Genomic DNA, 19,954 nt, shown 5'->3' with positions numbered 1-19,954 from the left:
TGGACTGGTCAAAATTCAGTGCTAAGCGACAGATACAAGGATTTTATAAGATAATTTCAGAGGTTTATACCAGTTCTCTGAAACAATGGTGCCAGTCACAGAATTAATATGGGAACAGGCACCTATCGCTTGGAACCACAACACTGAAATGTCTGGTAATGACCACCACCTAACTTTAAGCTTAGTCCATGTCCATTCCTTTCATTCTCGTCAACCTCTACCTCAATCAAAAGCTGCAAATAATACAAAAAATTTTAAAGATTGTCTTTACATAATTGGAATTCATTTTTTAAACACCATTGTCCTGCAAAATCTGTACAGAGCCTATAGTTCAAAGAAATGTTGGTTAGGTTAATTGCTAATTCCAAACTGCCCTCTGTGTAAGAGTCTGGGTACAGGAGAAATCCCATGCAAACACAGGGAGAATAACAAGGACACTGAATTAATGAGGCAATGGAAATCACCACTGCAACACCAAGATGCCCAAGAATGTGTTTACTTATTAAATAATCTGAGCAGACAATATTCATTCCAATTTTTTTTTTCATTTTAGAACGCTGAACTAGACAGGTATGCTTTTTTTTCACCAATTTTATTTGCCATTGCATTTCTTGACAACTAGTGGTTGCATGAACAATCTGAGAATGAAGGGGGATTGTAAGGAAAGAACTTGAAAAGTATCTCTTTTTGGAGATGCCAAGGTACTTATATTTCTGAACTGTACTCATCGGTAATCCACATACAAATGTACCTGAAAAGTTCTACAAAATCTCAGGGTTCAAGATCATTTTGAATAAGAGCATAATATTTCCCGTGAATAAATTTGCATTTCTGCTTTCTTTTTGTTATGTGTTACCCATGGTTCCCCCTTGTGTGGGGTAAAGATACTGTTTTTGTATTTATTTTATCCATAGTCTTTGTTACCAGTGTTTATTTTTTAGTTTCTGGATGTCAATGTGTGTGGTGTTACGTTCCTTGTTTTGTGGGAGATTCCCCAAGAGGCAGGGCCACCTACACATCACTGCAAGGTACTGCACTCAGCCCTACAAAGTTGCACGGTATCCCACAGTACCTTGTGCTTCATTCAAATAATCTAGGCAGTGGTGAGCATTTCTTGAGATTTTGCTATGCCTTGTGTTTATTGTGATTTTCAGGAATTTTTACCATTTTGCCTGGTTTTCTGACTTCATATTAAGACTTTGTTACATTGGGTTGCTTTTATTGTTACAGGCAATTCCTTTTGCCCTTTGTGTTCCACGGAGATTTCTTTTATACATCAGAGCATTTTTGTGAAATTAAACCTTTTATGGCACCCTGCCCGGGATTGGTTCCTGCCTTGTGCCCTGTGTTGGCTGGGATTGGCTCCAGCAGACCCCCGTGACCCTGTGTTCGGATTCAGCGGGTTAGAAAATGGATGGATGGATGGATGTGTATGCCCATATATCTAGCGAGGGCTTGATGGTAATGGGTGGGAAAGATTTTGGGACTCTGTGTGGAGAGGAACACTAGGTGACAACACTTTTCTTCACAGCATTTCACATATTTTAATATTGTTTAAATCAACAATTCTCTGAATTTGTACATCCTCTTATGTACATACAATGCAAAAGCCCCTACTGTCATTGTCATGTGTTTCCGTTTGTCTGTATAAAACAATTCTGCTCTCTGTTTGCTCTCTGGTACACTTATTCTTCAAAGGAATCTGTTGGGAAAGTTGTCATTATAATATCTTCAGTAAAATATTCTGTACAAACATTGAATTTTTAAAAACTCCAATTAAAAAAGAATTCCTGAATTTTCTAAATTGTCTATCTTAAAACAGACAAATAATCTGTAAGACTGCAATTACAGATTTGTTCATTTTATATATACCTTGAAAGGTTATTTCAACCTATAGTGTGGCCTTCAATTGCAGATTCATTTACTCTTTCAATTTTACCTTAGGAGATTATTTCAACATATACATTTTCTGCTTTTACATGTCCAATAACTGTTCCTGACACAAAACAAATTCTATATAAAAGTTATTGAAATTCTAGCAGAGTCACACACCTGGTTGTACATGTGGTCATACTTTGTAGAGTTTAACTCTCCATCATTTACTTATTTCAGAAATTTCATGACTAAAAATATAACCTACAAGTAGCCATTGACTCTCCACAACTAGCAACTAAAAAATATTACATCAATCAATGTTATTTTTTCATTGCTTGAGCTAGAACCATCACCACAAGCATATCTGAGCTCAGTTTTAGAGCTACATAATATTGTAAGATGCTATTAGAAATATATATTTTATGCACCTTTTAATGTATATAATTACATCTTTTTGTTTAGTGAAAAATATACTGTAATAAACTGTGATAGCTTTGTCTTTGATGAGGTAAATAAACAAAAAGTTGTAATGCTTTTAAAAAAATTAAGTTCCCAAATACACCTGAGTGTTATACCGTACAAACACATTGTTAAACTCGTTTCCAATATAGCATTTCAACAAATCCTTTCAAAAACTGGACATTCTTCTCAAATACAAAAAAATTCTTCATAGCTTTATGCTTGTGTCATTTGATTGCTGGATTGCAAATATAGGTATTATGAAACTATTAATAGAGTCAGACAGAAATGAACTTGTACCTATTCTGGTTTGTCATGGAGAGGAAATATTGCAATCGATCCACCATGTATGCTGTGTTCTTCATACCAGTTACCACTGTCTACTGTCAATTAACTAGAATATTGTAGAACGTTGTGTCAGTGCAGGAAATACATGAAGGCTCAGATGTAAGTATCAGTTGCACCCTTACAAGACAACTACATACATTTAGTGCTTAGTATTTAATACATAGAGTATGCTCAGTATGGAGAATTTAAGAGATGTGTGAATTGACAATATACTTACATCTTTGAATAAATGTACATCAAATGAACCCTTTACATATTTTACCTTCTGGATATGATAAATATATTGGTAATATTTTAATAGTTTACCAGTGTTTTCACAAACGTGCACATCTAGATACACCAAGATAGTGCTGGGAAGAGGACCTTTCAATTAGATTTTCAGAAGCTGAATGCAAACTTAAATAAATGCTAACTTAAATCAAAACTGAACATTACTGTTTTGGTCTCCAACTGATCAATCACGGTTTGCACTATAGTAACTAGCAGTGATCAGCCGCAAACCTGTGACGCCTGACTCAAAAGCATTTCCTTACAGTGCGAACTAATAGGAGAGCCCCCATGGTCATGAGACCATGGCCTGCTTCTAAGCAATGCAAGTGGAGTGCTTCCTAGTGATGTCTAGCTGAGCTCTTCTTCACTTAACCCCCACCTTCTGAGTGTAGCACCACCACACATTCCACCACTCTACAGTGGAAATCTTGCCAACTACGCCAAATGTTTACTGTGGACTCACAACACAGGCTATAACAGTTCTCACATTTGCACTGTGGTAATTGCCAGTGGTCACTGTGAACCCATAACATGTGGCTCAGAAGCTTCCATTTACAGTGTGGGTTAATATAAAAACTCCCCTGCTAACACAAGCAGGCACTACTTCTAAGCACTGCAAGAGATGTGCTTCCTGGTGATGACAGCTGAGCTCTCTCTCACTCAGCCACCACCTTTTATACATAGCACCACCTCTCCACAGTGCAAATCCTACCAACAATGACAAGTGTTTTTCAGTGGATTCACACAACAAGCTACAGAAGCTTGCAAATTTGTACTGTGGTAACTGCCGGTGGTCAGCTGTGAGCCTATGATGTTTGATTCAGAGGCAGCTTTTCATAGCATGAGCTAAAAGGAGTTCGCCCATGCTCAAACGAGCAGAGAATGTTTCTAAGCATCACAAGCACAGTGCTTCCAGGTGAAGACTGTAGAGCTTTCTTGCACTCACAGCCCATCTTTTCAGTATCGATGCACAATCATGCACAACTCTCACAGCTCAGACTATATAAAATATATCCAGGTTAAGGCCCTACTTCTCATCAATGTTTTCTGGCCCCTACTCCACAGCATTACATATTTTCAGATTGTCCCCTGCTTAGACCCTATTGGAATACATTGCAAGCATGCCATTTAATCTTGCTTAGCTGGAAGAATTGTAACCCACCTGCTCTATGTTATAGGATAGAATGTCCTATGTTACTTAAAACTAGAAAACATTACGCTTAAAATTTCAAAATGCTTTAGAATGACAATATTGCACTTGAGAATTTCAACATGCTGATCTATTGCTTACCTTTTGGGAATTCTATTATTATTATTATTTTCTTTCTCTGGCCTGTAGGTGATTAGAGAAGGAGTATCTGATTTGATCTGAGTAAGATGTAATGCTACATGTTTTAAAGATTTTTAATTTAAGCTATGTAATGATATTTCTAAAACCAGTAACAATAAAAAATATATATATAATTGCTAATCACAATTTCATGTTAACTGTTTGGCCAAAGAGTCACACAATCTGGTCCTAAGAAAAATAATTGCTCTTTGCAGTATTAAACACTTTTTCTTCAGTCAAGATACAGATAAATGTTATATTGTCAATAGTTCAGATGCTTGTTTTTTTTCTTTGACAAGGAAAAACAGTTGACAGAATTCTGCTAGCATTCTAGCTACTGTATTTCCCCTTAAACCAATAATTATAGGATGCCAGAAGATAGTCTGAGTTGAAGCTATAAGGAAAAGAAAGGTTACGGAATATAGATTGAACTTTTCTATGGCAAGAACAAAATACCACCTGAATAATCTATTTAACCTCCATTATGTGGTTAAAGGAAAGGTCTTAAAACACTTAAGACAGCATGTCATGGTGTAGCAAGGTAGCATGATGTGATTATAAAATAATCTCTAACATGCCAGAGTTTAAATCAAGAAAGACTAATCATTGTAAAACTGAGTCACTAATATACAGTAGCTCTTATTATATTTTGTACTAGCATCTGAAGCATTTCTGGTTATAAAACATTAATAGATGTTGATAAAATGTAGAATGGGGGGCTTAGGCGCAATGAAAAACATTCTAGTACATTCTGAGCCATTTTTCATTTTTTCCTTAGAGAAGTGTTGACTGGAAACATTATTTTATCACAGATTAGATATTCCATGTTATTAACTTAACATATGTCACTGGAGAAAGAATTTTTACAACTGAATTTTTAAGTCAATAATTTGATGAGTGGTGTTAGTTGCAGAAAGTAAAATTATGAACACTCTGACTAATTTAGAATTGCCAGTGTGCCTAAATGTGTTTGTCTTTAGGAATATTTTACAAAAAATGAAGTACCTTGAAAAAACATCCGTGCATAGTAGAGTGCACAGACTTCTCATGGACAATATCCAGGTGTGGGTTCTACATTTACATTTCTGTTTATTTGATAGCAGACATGGTTATTCAAAATGACATACAAAAAAGGTCAGCATAATCGAGTGAACATCAGTCTGGAGGACTGCTTGGGAACAAGTGTTACAGGACAAGAAAACTGATCACCACAAGTGAAAATCTATGTTACCTGTTTTCCTTTGTGTGAAATTTGAGTATTAAGAATAGTTTTACTTTTGTATTGTGGACCACATGTACACATATAACTTCAAATTAACGTATAGGACTAAAATCTACTCTCCAAGTGTTTTAATTGACATGCCAACTATTCCTGCAAAACCAGTCAAAGCCGTTTAGTTTTGCTCTCCTGTACTAACAGTTCCAGTTTTGTTAATATTTTAAAAATGATATTATTAGTGATAATACAATATATTTTAATGGAGATGTTCGAATTAAAAGGAGTTGTTCAAACCCAAAATGCAGTACTATGTTATGTATGGTCATATTAACTTAATTTAATTTGTTTTTTACTGACTCTGCATTATTGTTAAATTTGAATTTGCTACCCTCCATCATATAGTTTGAAGGAAATTGTCAAATGTAAAATTTCAGAGATTTGCTGGATTCCTGAATTTTATTTATAAAACTAACATATAGATCAGAGGTGGGCAAGTGCGGCCTTTGAGGTCTTTTTTTGTGGCCGTCATAAAGGTATCAGTGAAACAAGTGATTGTGGCCTTTTGGCTTGTTCACACTAGCTGAAAATGTTCAACGAAACAAACAACGTAAATGAAGATTGTTTGGTCTCCGCGTTCATACCTGACGGAATGGTCAATGATGAAATACAGCCAAACTGAATGCAAGTTATGCCAATAGCAGTCAAGCTAGACATTTACTGCGGCTAGAGTGCACGCGCACTGTAGATTTTTGTGAGTACTGCTGTAATTATTTCCCGCGGTAACTAAAGTGGCCAATCAAATGGCACCGAAAAGGGTTAAAGTTCAGCACGCTTAAATTTCAACGAAAGTAGTCAGATCCATCATTTCCTCATCTGATAATTATCATTGTGTTTTACTGGCCATATAATGCAGTTACCGCCGTCAAAGAAATCCAGACATGTAGATGATGAAAATCGACAGTTCAACAGTGAATGAGAGTTGGATTTCTTCATGTCAAACCAAGGAAACTCCATGTTGTGCCTAAGATGCAAGACTCAAATAAGAACATTAAAGAGATCAAATGCAAAACAGCACTATGAGAGTTGTAAGTCACACATGAAGTACATCAATTTAAAAGATGAGGCCAGAAAGCAAGCGTATGATTCCTTGAACAAGAGCCATACAAAAGAAACATCCATGTTCGCCAAATTCAAATCATCCTCTCACAATCCGGAAGTTGAGGCAACATTTCGAGTCGCCTTCAAATTGGGTGCGGCTGGAAAACTATATACTGATGTAGAGCTATTCAAATCATACATACTTGAAGTTGTTCAGTGTCTCGAACCATCTCAACTTCAAAAATTTAAAGATTACCTCGATCACAAAGGACAATTGTGAGGCGCCAAGGTGAGATCGCAGTTGACTTAAAAAAATCAACTGAACAAAATATGGCAAGAGTCCAATACTTTGTATACTGTAGCGTTGGATGAATCCTGCAATACAACAGATACGGCACAACTGCTTATTTTCATCAGAACAATGTCACCAACATTTGACATCCATGAAGAGTTGTTGTCCCTAATCAGTCTCAAATCAACAACAAAGGCACAAGATATTCTCACAGCATTTAACAACACTTGTGTAGAGAAGAAATTGGATCTAAAGAGACTTGTTGCTGTGTGTACATATGGAGCTCCTGCAATGGTAGGAACAACGGGCGGTTTTGTGACTCTACTTAAACAACAAATTCACTCTCAATATCCGGAATCTCCCACATTATTGTCACTGCATTGTATTATACACCAACAAGCTCTATGTGCCAAGTCTGCAACCTTGAACAACACATTGGAAGACGCCATTGGTATTGTGAATTTCATTCGAGCTCAAGCCCTCAATCATCAGCAGTTTAGAGAACTCCTCCAAAATGATGAGTTCATTTTAGACATTTTATATTACTCAAATGCTCGTTGGTTGTCAAGAGGATCTGTTATAAATAGAATTTATGAATTGCAAGGCACTATCAAAGAGTTCTATGCATCCAAAGGAGTGGTTTGTAAACTCGATGACATCAACTTTTGCATGAACCTGGCTTTTCTCAGTGATCTTTTGAGTGAACTCAACAGTCTGAATAAGCAACTCCAAGGCAGAAATCAAAGTGTCTGTGACCTCTGGCGGAGTATAAAAATTTTTCAGCGCAGTTGAAGTTGTTTCACGGCAAGTTTCAAAAGCAGCAGCTCTCCGAATTCTTTCCGTGTCTGAGTAATTTTGCCAGTAACAACACATCTGTAAAAATACATTTTGATGAGTTCTGTGAAGTGCTCGGTTCACTAGTCGCTGAATTTGAGGCTCGATTCTCCGATATCCACGTCGATGACAATGATTTACGGCTGGTTTCAGAGCCACACCTGATAGAACCTTAGTTGGAACTTAGTGAAGATCCAAATGCTCAACACAAGCTATCCCAAAATTCCGTGGATTTGATTTCATTTTGGCGTGATGCTCACATCTACCCCATTCTGCGCGAACACGCTCGACGGGTGTTAACATGCTTTGGTAGCACATACATTTGTGAATGTATATTCTCTCATATGAAGTACATTAAAAATCGATACTGCACACTCCTGACAGATGACCATTTGGAAGGCCAGCTACGTTTAAAAACAACAACTTTTGAGCCAAGTTTTAATGAATTGTCAACCAACAAACAGACTCAAAAAAGTAATTGAAAATTACAGAATTAATTCGTGTTATGGATTATTCTTACACTTTTGCACACTTTGGGGTCAGTATAAAGTTTAATAATAAATAATTAATAAAAGCATGCCTATATATGTTGTTAATGACTTCATAATGGTGCGGCCTTGTTCGAGTTAAAGCAGTCGTCAGTGGCCTTAGTGTGAAAAAAGGTTGCCCACCACTGATATAGATATTTGTAATGTTTTTTTTCTTAAAAGAGAGATAAAAGTGTCATAGCCAGGTGTTTTGTTGTTCTCACTACTATATACTAGAAAGGACAGGCAAGTAACTACAAAGGGTCTTGGTGTGCACGGGTAACAAATTGGTGGCATTCTGAAAAAATAAATTAGTCATTGTAGAACTACCATTAAAGCGTATCATCATTATCCTTGTGGTACATAAAAACTTGCCGTTCAGCACACAATATACAACAGCAACAAAAATATTCAGAGGTTTTGTATAATGGAGACTGTAATATAGCACATGAAGTCAATCAGCCTAACCAACAGATGATCATAATAATAATAATAATAATAATGCAATACAACAGTCATTTAAGGCAAATCTGTAGCCTAAAAGTAAATGTCACAGTTCACTGTTTTCTACTTTTATTAGTTTTACTAGATTTTATGGGTATTATATCATTGATAATAATCTTTAATAACTGTTAATTACTTTGTTTATCTGAGCAGGGAGAAGGCACAGATAGTGTTGTTAATCTTTGGTTATCACTGTTGGATGATGCAGCTAAGGAGATCATACTGCAGCTCAGTTCTGATTTTTTCACTCATTTGATACAGATCTGATCTTTTTCAAGAAAAGTGAAAGGCCTAAAAAATAAATAAATAAACTGAATTACAACTTTTCAGATTGGATTAAGCCATCCATTTTATATGTAGTGCTTCTTTATATCCAGTACAGACATATGCAACATGAAAGTGGCAAGAATTTGAACACCTGAATGAGAATTTTGGAGAAATTTACACTCCTTAATTATTTTTTGTACATTTATATAACATTCATTATATCTCCAAAATGAAAATCAAAATAGATGACAGTACCTAATAAGCATTTGGGGTTACTGACACCGGCCAATACCATCCAATTGCTATGCATTTTCTGATGTAATTGGAGAGCCTCAAATGCACATTTATCCAAGAGAGTACTTGAAGACAAACGGTGACATAAGTAATCAAACGTCCCCCGCAAATTACTTCTTAAATTGTCAAAACTCTTCACATCTCACTCCCACCAGTTCTGGTTCCTCTCTTGCATTTCCACATATACTGTAGATATGACAGGGATAATTGCAATTAAAACAAAAGTTACAATTTTTAATTTTCTGTTTTGTACACCTTGCTGTTAAAAGCTGACAAATTCTCAGACGTGCACTGAAAACAATGTTAAGTAGTGCAGCAGTTAACATGCTATTAAGTTGCATCTGTCTGACAAATTATTTTTATTAATTTTATGGATGTGGGGCACATTCAAAACAGGTATCTTTAGATGCTCATAATGGATTTGAATTACATCCATCCATCCATTTTCCAACCCGCTGAATCCGAACACAGGGTCACGGGGGTCTGCTGGAGCCAATCCCAGCCAACACAGGGCACAAGGCAGGAACCAATCCCGGGCAGGGTACCAACCCACCGCAGGACACACACAAACACACCCACACACCAAGCACACACTAGGGCGAATTACATACAAAATTAATTTCAAATGTCAACTGAAAAATTGGATGAGAGGCAATGTAACCTAAAGAATAAATAAACCTTTTTTGAAATTCCTGACAGTGGCTTTATGGAAAAAATAAAAATAAATTAAAGCTTGAATAATAAAAGAAAACAATTAGAATGTCTTTAGTATGAAAATCAGTTCTGCAAAAGTGGAAAAAAAGTGTAATTTCAGTATTATTGATAAAAAATTAGTAACTTAAAAATGAAAGATCCAATGTGATGAAACTTCATCCTACAGTGTGTAACTTATATGTAACAAGGTACAGTTTGCTGTTCACTCATGACAGCAACATCCATTGACATAAGCAGATGCCAACTAAATTGTAGTTAATACATGACCAAGGTTTTTAATGGGTGGGCAGGTCATAGACCCATCCATGTCCACCAGTAGCTTTGGCACTGTATGTTAGCAATGCACTGCATAAGTAACTTAACAAAATCTTGTCTGTGGGGGTGGGGGCCACCCGATGGTCACAGGATCTTGAGTAATTGCTTGGTTTACATAGGCTAGGAAACTGCCCTGGTTTGTACTAGTAGAACTAAAAAAAGAAAGGATTTGTGCATTAATCATTACTGCTTGAAACAGTACCCGTGTAACCCTAACCCTAAGCCTAATCCTAATTGTTGCTGTAGTGCGTGGAATTGGTTGACGAAGGTTGATACATTATTATTTTAAATAAAGTGGCAGTGAATTTCAAAGTTATGAGATAAAATACAAGCTGATTCAATACACTGTCAATTATGTGTTGTTATGTAAATATTACATTTACTAGTCCTTCGAATTTTCTGGTTTGCACTGAGAATTGTGATGGCAAGGCTGGTGATATTTTTTAACTATATGATTATTGATTTGTAAGTTTTTTAAATACTAAAACATTAGACTATTATTGGTAAAGTCGCTTAGCACCCAGCACCTCTCCATTTCACATCCTCGTGTAGAGAAGCACATTGTTAACCTGAGGCCTCTGATTCAGTAAGTGGCAGTTAATCCTGGTGTACTGAAGGGGAACTCTATTAGTTTAGTGGCAGAGAAAGCTATCCTCTAATCCAAAGGTCTGCCGAGTTCGAGTCCTCATGCTGCTGTTGCTTACATCTCAGGGAGGATGAGAGAGGCTAAGAGAGAGAGCATTGCCACAGTGTTGGGCTCTGAGTGAGTTCTTGCTGATGACCTGATTTGCCGTGTTACCACAACCAAATATATTATGCAATTTTAGTCATTTTGAGGTAGGAGAATAAAGTTAAGAGAGAAAAACACAGAGGAAGTCCAAAGAAGTATAACTATTCTGATTTTGGGAGTGGGCTATGATATAACAAATATATTCAGTAAGTTTATATAGTTTATGATTTCTGTTAACTTCGTACTATAAAAAGTTCAATATATAATCCAGATTCAGGTAAGGTCAGGCTGGGGAGCATGCACTGGTAAGTCACCTTATTGAATCCACCACACGATGAAAGAGCTCAGGATCCTAGTTGGTAACCCCCCAGGCAGACACACAGACCAGTTGCACCATTTGGAAATGACTGTTTATCTGCTGCAGCCAGGTGTTACGTGGGTATCCCCTCAACAATGAGGATCCTGAAAGCCAGATCACCCTCGGGGAATTGGACCACACAGCTGTAGTGCCGTAACTCACACTCCCTCAAAAAGAAGGTAATCTGCCTCATTTGGGACTCCATGAGCAACCGCCAGTTCGACACAAAGTCAAACCAAAGATACCAAGGATTCTCTGAAGAGACACGATACCGAAGAAGTCCAGTCTTTGTCTCAGGTCACCGGATAGCATCCATGTCTCATATAGCAAAAATGGAAACACCAGTACTCTTTTCCAATGATCTCATGACCCCCCATGCTCTCCCAATTTGTCTCTACTGACATCTTAGGAAGAGTCACCAGAGACATGAATGATGCTGCTGAAGTAAGTAAACCTCACAACGAGGTCAATGTTCTCTCCACAGACAGACACACTGCTGATGGCTCTGCCCAAGAAGTCATTAAAGGCTTGGATCTTGGGTTTTATCCTGGACACTCTCAAGTCCAGACACTCAGACTCCTTGTTCAGTCTCTCAAGAGCCCCAATCAGAGCCTTCATTGAAAGAAGATAATGAGTAAAACACCATATAGTAAATGTAAAATCAGACAATATAATAATAACAATAAGCTTTATTTATATAATACCTATTTTAATAAATAATGTTAACAAAGTGATGTAACCATTATAAGGGATAAAACAAAAATTATTTCAAAGCAAAAACAAAAAAATTCTAATATTCTTTTAAAAAATGCTAAAATTATCAATAGATATCATTTCATCAGGAAGGGTCCTCCAGCATGATATCATAACAGCTAAATGCTGATTCCCCACATTTTAACCTTGTCTGAGTATCCAGCAAGGTGCTATATGACAATCTTAGTGACCTAGTAAGAACAACATTTATTTATATAGCACATTTTCATGCAAACAATGTAGCTCAAAGTGCTCTACAAGATGAAATAAGAAGAAAGTTAATATATAAAACATAAACAAGATTAGGCAATAATTATATACAGTATGTAACAAAGAAAAAGGTAAAGTCAGAACATAAGTGATAATTATATCCTTGAGATAGGAAGGAGCCAGATGATGCAAACATTTAAAAACCAGTAAATAACTTTGAAATGCATTCTAAATGAAAGATGCAGCCAATAAAATAAAAAAGGACAGGAAAAAGGCACAGGACAAAATGTCACTCATATTATTAGTGTAAGTATTCTCCAAGCAGCATTGTGGATTTTCTGCTAAAGTGGAGTGGTGTATTTTGAAAGGCAAGCAAGAAGGGAATTGAAAATAATGCATCCTGCAATGCGCAAGGGCATGAATAAGCTTCTTACAATCTGTTCTAATGTTGTGTACTTTTGAAATTTATGTAACTGAAAATGCATCAATTTGCAGACATTGGTAATGTATCGTTTAAAGTTAAGGTCATGTCACTTGCAGAAATCCTCAGATGACTCTGCACTTATGGGGTGTATTGATAAAGGGGATGAGTATTGGAGTCAAGTGGAGAACTTTGTTTCTTGGTGCAGGCAGAATTGAAACTAAACCTCAGTAAAACCAAGGAACTAGTTATTAACTTTTCACCGCATTGAGGAGCCACTGTGTCCAGTCATTATTCAGGGAGTCAATGTAGAGTTGGTCCACTCCTACAAGTACTTGGGGGGGCAATATTAATGACAGGCTGGCCACACAGAGGAAGTATATAAGGAAGGGCAGAGCAGGCTCATTTTCCTTAGGAGACTGTGTTCCTTTAACATCCATCATGACATCCTTCACATCTTCTTCCGAGCAGGGCTAGTAACATCACTTAAAGCAAGGACCACCAAGTCAACAAATTTAAAATGGCAGGCTCAGTTACGGGATCCCTCTGGAAGTCATAGCAGAGGAGAGAATTAACACAAACCTGAGTGCCAATATGAATAATTCTATCTATCTATCTATCTATCTATCTATCTATCTATCTATCTATCTATCTATCTATCTATCTATCTATCTATCTATCTATCTATCTATCTATCTATCTATCTATCTTTTCTTTTTTGTGCAGTAGATACATAGAGAGGCCATTTACAGTGAAATGATAGCCAAACAGAAGGCCTTTGGACCATGGCAATGTCCTCAAGCTGCTGTAAAACCACAAAACTGGATCACCAGGCCACTCTTTTGTGTTGTTTTTCAGGCGTTTCAACATAATTAAATATATTTTCTCTCTGTCTCACCATATTGGGACATCAACATAAATGTTTTAGCTTAGTATAAAACATGTAAAAAGACGTAAAAGTAGATTTCTATGCTTCACCATTAAAATTACATTCTGTTTATAAATATTTAGCAAGAACAGACTTAATTAAATTCTATTTAATTTATTCCATTTATACATATGCTATTTAATTGCATATTGTGTAGATCTGCTAAAAGAAAAGATTAAATATGAACTGTGCACATTTTTATAATTACTGTTAAATTCTCATTTACAAATGGTGTGCTATTGATGTTAAACTGTTTTAAATTATTTAGCACATCATATGTGTGAATTATAAACTTCAAAAAGTGTGAAGTTTTTCCAAGGAATATTATACAAGGTCCTAGACATTAACCACATGCTACTAATTTTTTTTATTATTATTCTTGCCTCAATTGACACTACACAGTGATCTCTCACTCATTTGTGGACCTGCAAAGCTGGTAATATGTTGTGTTATGTTGATTGTTCTGTTGCTTTCTGTATTCAGTTTATGAGAGACCATATGTTCATAATTTAATGAGATTTGCAAAACTGCTTCAGTGAATAACATCTAAGTATTTACAAGGATGATTTAAATATTAATGTGGATGTATAGCAGAACTGCTAGTCTAATGAATGTATTAAACTATATAATTTATGTATCTCTTCTTATACTGTCAGTGTTAGTCCAGACATAATGTGTGATAATAATTTTCCTCAATTATTCTACTTATTAATAGCATATAAAATCTTTAATATATTTTATTATTATTGTGAGGCTAAACCCTTTTGATTTTCGTACTTATAATGTTATTGACTACCATAGTGTTAAATTTACCCAAGCTTTCAACTGGGACTTGGTTCATATTTTATTCATTTGCTAAACATTGCAAGTATTCAATATGACTGCTACTCACATTATGGAGGAGTGTTATCTGTATAATCTGTCTCTCTCAAATATCAAACTTTATCGAGACATCATTAGCACGACAAAACTAACTACTGGTTTAATGTTAATTTTTTTGTAATTTGTTTAGTTCAGTTTAGCACTGCAGTTAAGCATTGCTTGACCTTTGAGCAGAGACAATGAAAGAAAAATGGTAATTGCAAAGAATCCAGCTTGCACTAGTGGCCAAGCTTAAAGAAAACAGCCATTTCATTTAATGGTAGGAAATGACTCTACAATATACAGTATATGATAGTAGGCAATTCATTGCGTAGTGCATATAAGAACAGTGCTACACACACATCAGTGGACTTCCGAGTTGACATGTGGCCTGAAGGCATCACTTGTGGTAGAAGGAATAACAATAAATACGAGAACAGCAAGCAAACTTCACACAGAAAACATCACAATCTAGAGTAAAACCTGAGACCCAAGCAACATGAAAATGTAATACTATTTGCTGTGGCATCACCAAACTACACTACTAAAATTATGCTAGTTCCTGTTCATGCAAATAATAATTAAACATCAATATAGCTGGAGTATAATAACTGTTTATCTGCTGTTTAAACTCAGAAAAATTTTAATCAAGTTCGGGGGGAGCCAAAATAATTTGTGGAATTGTTCTGCATGAAGAGTAAACAGAGCATTTACTTTGATTGAACATCTGGTCAGGTGTTAGTGAGAAGTAAAATAAAGTTTGATATTTTTTTTTTGCTAGCATTGGTTTCTTGCGTAAAAGGCTTGCAATTGGAGCATTTCAGTGTCAATATTTTGGTAGCCTTTTTGGTATAAGGAAGCTTTAACATGCACCTTAATTAAACTCCCTGCTAGGAGAGTACAGGAAAAGGGCAGAAAAATAGTTTAACATTACAGTAATTACTATTATAGTTCATCAAAATGTTAAACTGTAGCTTGGAATGATGGCACTTCATGTTCGGCATTATCATTTATCGCCTATATTATGTCATGTGTAATATGAAAGAGATATGTTCTGCTGCTGTGTAATACAGTATAAAGATGGGTGGTCTAAAAAAGGAACTATGATCACAGTCCTCTGTTGCATATTCACTATTGAAAAATGGCCCTGTGCTTTGTACTTTTAGCCTGCTTTGCACAGAAGATGGTGCAAATCACAAATTGAAGCATCACTTCGATGAGAGCAATCAGTTACCTTTGTATCTTTATATAATGTTAAGGAGTGATTAAAAACTGTCATAGGCAAAACCATTTTGTGTTGTTTATCTTATGAAATGTAATTCTCCATCTGGAAAGGTTTGCTTTAAGTGACTGTATTATTGACCAGTGCTGCTTCCTGTTTCACAAATCAGGAATCCTGGATCTGCTTATTTTAAGTCAGTCGTCACTGAGCATCCACAATCTGGAATGTTGATCAGATTGATTTTTGATTTAAGCCTTCAGTTAATTATTTTTTTGAATGAATTATTTTCTGCAAAATGTGGAAAAAATATTTTGTTCTGAGTACTTGTGTGTTTGAATTGTAATATTAAGATGTTTGCATTTTCTACTTGTGCTTGTTTAGTTACTACAGAAATTTGAACAAATTGCCACATTCAAAATTGAATGGAAGAGAGTGGTACAAATCTTCCATTTAGGAATGTTGTTATAAGGGATAAAAGGATAGACAGATACAGTAGATAGATAGATCATTTCTAATCTTGTGAGAGTTCTTTTAATGATAGTAAACTATTCGTGTTTTCTCATGTTAGCACTTCTATTATGTCATCTGCAACCTCAACTGCTTTACTGGCAAGACAATACTGTGTGTCAGTGAATTATAAACTGAGTCCATGAGTTTCAGTGCAGCTAGTAAATCCCTGAGTTCCAACTTCTTCTTATTCTTCTTTCCACTAGGGGTGTGCGATATTGGAAAATAAAAAATATCTTGATATTTTCTGGAACTTTGATGATAACGATAATTCGAAGATATTCTGCATCATTTAAACATGTGTTTGTAAGTCTTATTAAGATCTAGCTTGGTCTTGGTAACAGAAAATTAATTGTAGCTTAATGAAACAGTTAAGGAAAACAGGTCTTATTTATTTAATTAAAACTGAAGTAAAACACCCGGGTCCTTTCTGTGTGGAGTTTGCACGCTCTCCCCGTGTTTGCGTAGGCTTTTGCCGCGAGCTGTGGTTTCCTCCCACAGTCCAGAAGTATGCAGGGTAGGCTGATTGGCGAGTTTAAATTTACCCTGTAATTGTGTGAGTGTGAGTGATTGGCTATGTGAGTGTGTGCACCCTGTGGTGTGTTGGTGCCCGCTGAGGGTTGGTTCCTGCCTGCGCCTGTTGTTCCCGGGACAGGCTCTGCCCCCCCCCCCCCCCCCCCCGACCCCAGTTGAGATTAAGCGGTTACGATAATGGATGGGGGGATGGATGAAGTAAAACAAAAACATTAAACTCACCAGTCAACTTATTACAGTATGTATTATAGTACATAACTGAACAGTGGCCTACAGGATGTACACAAACATTTGCACTGAGACCAACAAAACTATTAAAATGAGAGCACCTACTGTACTATTCATGTAAACAAGCTATAAATGCACAGGGAATAAAATACCTGAATATCACAATTACAGGCCATGAACTGAACATGTGTGGCATGCAAGCAAGAACACAAATCTAACATACTGTACTATACTGTAAACATCTAAACATCCATCGAATACTGCAGAAGTAGCATGTATAAACAAGTTTTACACAAATTAACACTATTAAAGAAATTACTAACTTCCTTTGTTCAATATTGCGAAAGTTATGAGTTTTGAGAAAGTTATGAGAACTGTAAAATTCTACTGGAGAAACTTCAAGTTGTGTGACAGGAACACCAGCCTGTCCACAGCATCTGGCTTCAAAACAGCACGATTACATGTTACAACATTTCTTCTGGTGCAGAAAGCCCTCTCAGAAGCACTGCTTGAGGCAGGAATGCACAGGTACTTTTTTGCTAGTTTCCCTAATCTGGGGAAATTTACTTCTTGTGTTTTCCACCACTCAAGTGGATTTACCTCACTGTCCACCTCGGGTATCATTAAGTAGCTCTTGATCTCTTTTTCAATGGCAGTGGGCAGAGACTCGTCTTCTCTGAATTCCTGTTCTTTTTTGAAATAGCTGCCAAAAGACTTTTTTCTTTTTGCTCCCTCCCTTGCATCATCACCTGATCCAGTTTCTGCAGCCATTGGGTGAGCTGAAGCAGTTGAGGGTCCTGAGGAAGGGTTGTCTTCCTCTGTCGCCACAGCCATAAGTTCTCTCGCAGCTTCCATTGTAATGGCTTCAATCCTGTCCTCATTATTAAAGCGATTTTTGAACCGTGGGTCAAGTGTGGATGCCAAACCCAACAGCTTGTCTACACAGTCCTCTGTGTATTTGGAGTTCAGATACTCTAGAGTGGCTTGTTTGATCTTGCGCAGTGGTCTATACTGTTGCATTAGTGAATGAACTCTGTGTTTGTTTTTTTTGCAAAGTGAGTTACATACTCAATAATTTACTTTCGCACATCGTTAAAACAGCAATTAAGATATAATCGTAAACGATGTATATCGCCCACGCCTAATTTCCACTATCATGAAAACAGGATCTTCATGTTTCCAGTATTACTGAATATCTTTATTTAACTACACAGATTTTGAAACTTCATAAGTGCAAAATGTTTGGTATCCTGAAAAGGCTCTCATTATTATTTTTAGCTTTAACTGAGAAAAATGTTTAAAAATGTTAAATGTCTTTGGATCATGTCAGTATGTTACTGCTTAATATTTTAGCCCATTCTCGGCTTGGCCAGAAATGAAAAGCAATAGATTTTTGTAAGATTTTGTATATCATTTTTATATTTTTGTTTTCAGCTTTGTATGTAATAGTAACAATATTGCTGTCAGCTTAATGCAGTGTAATTTAATTTAATAAGGAGCTTATTTACTGGCACTATGCTGATGTTAGTCATGCAATAACTAGTTTAAAAAATATGTGAAGTATTGTTTTAAATGAAAGTATAGAGAAATTACAAAGTATTTACTCCAATAGCAATGCACATCACAACTATCTGGAATCAACCAAGTTTAACTGAACAGTCCAAAGAAAAGGACCTTAATGCCCTTGAACTATTCTCTAAGTGCTAGTCTTCATGGGATGCTGCAAGTAACTTTATCAGTAACTCAACACATTATGTGTCTTCTGCTCCATTCTAAATAATGATCGAAACAAGCCTGAATGACATAATCTTCCTTGAATATGGAAACACACTTTTTTTTGTATAAGTTGTATTTATTTCATTTAAAGTCAACATCATTTAATGATTTACAGAAATAATAAATGTTAGAAGTTACAGAATAAATGTTAATCGCAGAAATTACTTTAACAAAGTGTATCACATGGATAGAATTAAGTGAATGGACATATAATGCAATAGACTATATTCTTTTTTTCCTTTTACAGTCGAAGACATACACATGTAGTTCACAAGGAAAATTGTTAAGTTTTACAATTGATTTTGCAACTGGTTTTACTTGCATTGAAAACAGCACAAAGGTAAGTCTAATCCATGATATGATAACTTTTTTGGCATATGCTGCTTATACTGTACATTTTAAAATAACACAAAGGGAATCTATGTAAATAATTTGCATGCATATAAAATCCTTTTCTCCAAAACATAAAGAATAGATAAAGAATATAAATGCTAGAGAATAAGGGCTAAATTAAGGCTAACTAAGGCTGAGATGTACTCTTGGTGCAAGCCAAGAAGTCGCATTATTGGTAAAATAATAAGTAAAATATTAAGACTAAAGTCTGTTGAGATATGTTTTCGTTCCTTTTTGAAAATTACAGATGAAATAAACCTTTCAGATTATAATGTAGGGCGGCACGGTGGCGCAGTGGGTAGCGCTGCTGCCTCGCAGTTGGGAGATCTGGGGACCTGGGTTCGATTCCCGGGTCCTCCCTGCGTGGAGTTTGCATGTTCTCCCCGTGTCTGCGTGGGTTTCCTCCGGGCGCTCCGGTTTCCTCCCACAGTCTAAAGACATGCAGGTTAGGTGGATTGGCGATTCTAAATTGGCCCTAGTGTGTGCTTGGTGTGTGGGTGTGTTTGTGTGTGTCCTGCGGTGGGTTGGCACCCTGCCCTGGATTGTTTCCTGCCTTGTGCCCTGTGTTGGCTGGGATTGGCTCCAGCAGACCCCCGTGACCCTGTGTTCGGATTCAGCGGGTTGGAAAATGGATGGATGGATTATAATGTAGGGCCGGAGCTAAGATTTGATAACCAATAAATTAAC

General features: G+C 36.3%; 1 protein-coding gene across 2 annotated transcripts in view; it reads left to right on the top strand.

Annotated features, from left to right (window-relative positions):
- Positions 1-19,954, top strand: part of sntg2 (syntrophin, gamma 2) — a 333,388-nt gene that overhangs the window by 304,348 nt on the left and 9,086 nt on the right. For both annotated transcript variants that reach the window (XM_028798907.2, XM_051924960.1), the window contains exon 14: positions 19,122-19,214. In XM_028798907.2, the coding sequence (XP_028654740.2) occupies positions 19,122-19,214 (93 nt within the window). The remainder of the gene's footprint in view (positions 1-19,121; positions 19,215-19,954) is intronic.

The sequence above is a fragment of the Erpetoichthys calabaricus genome, chromosome 3, assembly GCF_900747795.2.
Source record: "Erpetoichthys calabaricus chromosome 3, fErpCal1.3, whole genome shotgun sequence".
NCBI classification, from domain to species: domain Eukaryota; kingdom Metazoa; phylum Chordata; class Cladistia; order Polypteriformes; family Polypteridae; genus Erpetoichthys; species Erpetoichthys calabaricus.
The sequence above is the reverse complement of the archived record's forward strand: the minus strand, read 5'-3'. Positions and strand labels throughout refer to the sequence as shown.